This window comes from Morone saxatilis, unplaced genomic scaffold (assembly GCF_004916995.1).
Source record: "Morone saxatilis isolate NCDOM2014 unplaced genomic scaffold, NCSU_SB_2.0 Contig1, whole genome shotgun sequence".
NCBI classification, from domain to species: domain Eukaryota; kingdom Metazoa; phylum Chordata; class Actinopteri; family Moronidae; genus Morone; species Morone saxatilis.
The window spans coordinates 8783874-8789699 of NW_023339651.1; the positions used below are offsets into that span (position 1 = coordinate 8783874).

At 45.1% G+C, this 5826-nt stretch overlaps 1 protein-coding gene across 1 annotated transcript in view; it reads right to left on the minus strand.

The window, feature by feature from the left end:
- LOC118333712 (adenosine kinase-like) overlaps positions 1–5826 on the minus strand; it is a 101249-nt gene that overhangs the window by 58141 nt on the left and 37282 nt on the right. Inside the window, exons 5-6 of the mRNA XM_035669482.1 lie at positions 4003–4175; positions 1930–2038 (exon numbers count right to left, since the gene is read on the minus strand). Coding sequence (XP_035525375.1) covers positions 1930–2038; positions 4003–4175 — 282 coding nt within the window. The remainder of the gene's footprint in view (positions 1–1929; positions 2039–4002; positions 4176–5826) is intronic.

Consider the following 5826-nt stretch of genomic DNA (forward strand, 5'->3'; position numbering starts at 1 on the left):
CACAATACATCACCCTCCATTTCTGATGTTTACAATCGTCGGGGAAAGAAATAACTGTAAACATCACTGCAGCAGCGATGGCATTCAACAACAAAAAAAAAAACGAGATATCCTCTGCCTGAAATGCGTTTAGCCATTCCTTCTTCCCCCTCACGCCTTTGTTATTGGTCTTTGTGCAATGATTTGCCTAAGGACCCAGATTTCCTAGCAACAGCCTGCCACCAAACATTTGGCAGGAGTTCAACATTCTCTCTCTTTGTGAGAAATGGCAGTGCTGCCTCCCTGCTCTGCGTCTGCCACCAGCCCTGCTGCTGCTGCCGCCGCCGCTGCTACTGGATGAGCCAGACTGGCTGCAAGAGCCCTCTAATAATTCTGTTTTCATCCAATCACACCACATAGTAGCAGGCACCTTGAGAGCCTCTGCCAGGAATCATCAATCACCTCTTTAACACACATGCTCCAACAAACAGACGCACGTGCGAGCAAATAACATGCTAACATACACACATGCGCCTTTTTTTTCCTTTTTCGGTAATTACATTTACAGATTAGAGTGTACAAGACTCTGTGTATACCGCCCAGCAGTCGTTCAATGAAAATCAACAAAGCACATTAATACGCAGCAGAGGTTTGTACAGTGAGAGAGAAAGAGAGGGAGAAAATGTACAATCTGGCTGTAAATTGGGTAAATACATCTGAGTGCTCTCGACAAGGTTAATGGAGAGAGGAGGCCTTAGTGAACACCGGTCTAGACACGCCACACAGTATTAAGTGGGAATAGCTGTGGCAGTGTATCTGGCTAAGTACTTTAGAAGTGCGAATGGGACTCTAATAAAGCGAATGATCCCCCTGTTTTGACAAAGAGGCCCAGGAGGGACGCTGGAAACGACGTTTGAGATTCCAAGCACTGACAAACACCCATTTGTGGCCCTTCTATCCCCCCTCAAATCCCACGGAAGCTTTTCCCTGCGCACAAGACTGTCGGATGTGGGCAAAACCCAACTGCCAATTTGCAGAGGATGTGCCGTGTTTGCTAATGCGAAGCAGAGGCTAAAAATGAGACCACACAAACTCTGGAGGATGGACTGACTGATCTGCTTTCTGGCACAAGCACTGAATGCCTTTTCTTTTTTCTTTTTGGGTGTTTGTTTCTGCGATGGTGCGGCTAATTATGAAACCTCTGTCATTATTTGACTACAGTACACTTATGTTTAGAGGGCTTGTGGGTAACAGAGGGAGCATTGTGAATTTCACTTGGGACAATATTCCAAGGGGTATGTTGATGGCTAGGCTGTAATTCTGATTTATGCCGATAATGAACTGCTTAAAGACGTGGAATGCAGCGCAATTTCAGGGCTATCATCTTGACTCGAGATCAGAGAAAATGTTGATCTGCAAGAATTAAATGTAATCCCAAACAGTGAAACACGAGCATGGCAGGCCATCCTACTCTAGAAGCTGTAAGTGAAGACATTACCTCAGTGGTGCAGCTTGAGTGTGTGTGAATGTCTAAGGGCACATCTGTCCTCCTCAATCTGTGTCTGTGTCTGTGTGTGTGTTTTGTCTGTAAGGGGAAGATTGTGTAGGAGGGGGTAAAGCAGAATGAACTTGAATAATCAATTTCCACACTTTCACAGCACCTGTTGGCTTGTCTTCACGTTAGAAGAAATGAATGAATGCATTACATGTAGAACAATTTCACACTGTGCTGCAGCTTCGCGCACAAAGACGAGGATAAAATAGAGAGAATGGAGCTGTATTGTCTCAATAGGTAACATAGCTCATTTCACTCGACAAAGGATGAATAGTTATATTGACAATGCACAAGGCACGCTGAGGCATTTCCTGAATAAAGCCTCTTAACATTTGGTCCTCTTCTGGCAATAGAGTTGGGGAACAGTCATTTTGAATGTAGAGGGTCTCACTTACCGCAATATAATAGACCTTGGCTTTCTCCACCAGCTCCCAGTTGCTGTCCAAGTCCAGGTGTTTTTCCTTTTTGTAGCAGTTTGCCGCTGCCAGGTTAGCAACAAGGGACCTGCCGAGACAGACCCCATAAATCTTCTGCCTCGCTTATCATCCATCTTAATTTTGTCTCAAAAACATCCCTAAAAACACTCGGGCCCCAGACTTTCCTTTGTTCTTTCATGATATAAAAGGATGATAATGCTTTCTTAGAATGTCTGAACCAAGGTGAAGTCTTTATTTTTTTCCCTTTCAAAAAAAAAAAAGGGTCTTCAACACCCAAAAAGGAGGGATCAAAATAAGCAGCTGAATTTCAAAGCCAACAATTATTCATATTATCATATCACCTGGAAAAGTGGCCCACTGTTAACAAAAGGTGGAAAAACAACAGAAATGCATTACTAAATGAACACTTGAGTTGAGTAGTGAGTGGTGGGAGCTGGAAAGTGAAGCAGGTGGCATTATCTTAACATAGCTCATTAGCCAGTCCTCGTGCGCCGTCGCTTTATGAGCGGCCATCAAAATGAGTGCAACCATCATTGCTACTTAGGGGGAAAACTGTTAGGCGACCATATGACAGGAGGTTGCTGCTATAGGAAGGGGTCTGTTCATGCAAGTTGAGAAGAAACTGCTCACACACCGTTCGCATGGTGGGCAGCATCAGGCATCGTGTAACTATGGTGATTCGGACTCCGTTTCCCTACGGGCTGGTCCTCTCAGGCTGACATAATTATCAAGTTGACAATTTAATTAAAATTAGCCAACACTGAAGTACTTCTAATAAACACATAAAACTAACCATTTGGTTTATGGAGCTTTAAGGCAGTGCTAAATGGTTCGGTAGGAAACACTAAGGTCACCTTAAAGACTCAGTTCAGGGGATACAAGTTACAGAGGCCAATTTAACGTCACATAGCTAACTGCACAGGCTAGCAACAGCTCTTACTCTAACTGGAAGTCATTACATATTGGGATTTTCATTATGTTCTTTAAACAATCCCAAATTTCTCACAACAATTTTTCACAAAAAGACAAATTTGTTTGTGAAAAAGCTGATGCAAAATAAGTCTTTTTGGGCTCCAATTATGACACAAAAACTCTCAGATCCTCGAGGAGTAGACTGATTGAACCATTGATTATGGAATAAACATGTTTCCTAACGCTTACAATGTGATTTTTCAACATAGGCTATCTTCACCGTCTGCAGCTCAAATTGTCAGATTGAGTAAGGGAGGGATATTTTTATTTTTTTTTTTGAAGACTTGCACTAATCAAAGCCTGGGGGCTGTGACATACTGGCTCCCAGTCCTTCAAAGCCATCTTCCTTCCAATCTGGCCCTGCCGGCGACCTTTCCTCTGGCCTCCTGAGCTGTCTGTTAAACACCTGTAAGAAATATTACAGGGCTCGTCTCCCTGAGCACGGCACCTGACCTTTTCAGGTGTCAGAGCCCACATCAAACAAGCCCACTAAGACCATTCAACAGGGCCAGTTCCCGGGGCGGTTGAGGTCCAGCCGTTGACTGACAACTCCAGTAGCAGCGGATGAAGGGCTGCAGAGGAGGGCAGTGTTTAGAAAAGGAGTTTATTGATCCACACTTGGTCTATCATGAACTGGAGCCCTCGCTGTTAGCGATATGTATGTGTGTGTGTGCAGGCTTTGACCTCTGCTGTCTCAAACGTGCTGATGATGATGCTAGCGTGAGAGTCGCCAGAGACGCTAAAGCCCCTTTTACAGCCGAGAAGGCTGACAGGTGAGAGCTGGGATAGCCCAGCCATCTCTAACACATTGCTACTGTCAGCCTATAGATGGATGACAACCCACTGGGGCGGCAGAGACTGAGTGGGGGCCTGGAAAAAACACACTCAAGCTGTTCTTTTTCCTTTTGATGTGTGAGCCGAGCTATGATTCCCTGTTATGACTTCCAGCCCCGAGGAGTCAACTGCCTGCCTGAGGATGTGAAAATGAACCAAAAGGACTATTTCAAATCCGAAGTAGAGGGTCATTTCTCGGTCAAGGGTGACTGAGAGGTGGCTAACCTATTGTCCCCGGTGATACAGGCTGCACAGGTACCGGTAGGCTCCTCGTTTTGCTCGTAGTAATGTGCGTCGACGTGGGCTTCTTCGGCCTTCTTCTTAAGGATCTCCCCGAAGCGGTCGGTACCGATGCACCCGAAGAAGGTAGCCACCTTGTGGGGTTTCTGGATCATCCACTAAAGAAAGAGAAAATAAAAAAACAGCAGTTACAGTGAGCTCAGTTTACAAAATATAAGTCTGTTTGAAGGGTCAAGTTCAGCTAAGGCAGATGGCATACAAACTGTAGCTTCACAGCAAACATACTGCTTGTGATATATGAGGGCTGTGAGCTGTCGTAAACAACCCAAGACCAATTCCACTCCACATAGAGGCACTATTCTCATCCAAGCACTCCCTCTTCCCTGTGTGCTAAAAACAGTCTCATCTCCTTATTTACACAAACCCCATAATTCAAGGCTCCATCCTACTTATGCAAACACAGACTCTCTGTGTGTGAGTGAGTGTGTACCTGCTACCACAGGACACTCCCCGAACTGCTTGTCGGCCATTTTTTGGTCTCGACAGTTCTGATGTACTCAGTGACTTTTACCTGATGAGAGAGGGGGGCTGCTCAAATTCTACAGCGCTCAGGTTTAACCTCCAAAGATTTATTGACGTACAGTACGTGCTGCTGTTTGCTCATTTTATTGCAGCCTCCTGTTTTGTTGCTGACGGGGGCCCCTTGTGAATGAGATGTTGCTGCTTTTGGGGATGACCTGTATATGTGTGAAATTAATCATTTCACACGACCAAATAGCATCTTGGTGGGGGAAGAAAAATGCATTTTCATCACCCATCCAGAGATGCTCTCCCCTGCTATTTTGTGCTCCCCCCTTCTGGTCTCCAGGTAACTAGTTCAGATGGAAAAATAAATAAATAATCAAAAAGAAAAAAAAAAATCATTACTTTTAGCAAGAGTCAGGTGTGTTTTCAAACCACGGCTGCCAATTTACAAACACAGCTAATCAGGTAGGGTGTTGTGGGTTTTTTTCTGGTAAAACATCAGGTTGCAAATAATGATTATTTTCACTATCCATTAATACCTTTGTTTTCGCCATGAACCCCCCCACCATCATAATTCCGCATAGCCTAAGGTGATATCTTCAAATTGCATGTTTTGTATGACCAACATGATCTAAACCCCCAAAGTATTAAATTTAGAGTGCTATTAGTTTAGCAGAATCCGCAACCAGCTTTTTGCTTAATAAATGAAAAGCTATCAACCAATTATAATCATAATAACAGTCAACTGATTTTCTGTCAATAGTCTACTCAATTAATTGACTTATATTTTCAGCGCTGGCGCCGGCAAAATGAACAGTTATAATGCCACATGTGCCTGCTGTATCTTGGTCCATGAGCAGGACTACCGCGTGTCATCTTGAGTCATGGTTCAGTCATTCAGCTGTGCCCCCCACCCCCTACCCTCCATTACCCCTCCCCACCTGGCTGAAATACACACAACATGTACAAACGCACGCGCAAATCCACAGCGGAAGCCGACAGAAGCAGGCTCTTCTTCCCTAACCTCTTGCTGCAGGCACCTCACACTTATCAAGGTCACTGGCTCGGGTACACGTCAAGTCCTATCTGATTTTCCCTTCGCCGTGATGAGCTCCGAATCCAAGGTTAGGAGCTGCGGGCTGTAAATAATGACAGCGCGGCCCCTCCATTTGCAGGCCTCTCAGGTGGGAATAGAGAGGGCCACTCAGGGGCCCCCGTCCCTCTGATGACAGCATGGTGAATCACAGTGGTACCACCGACCTCGCAACCAAACCCCCCCCTCCC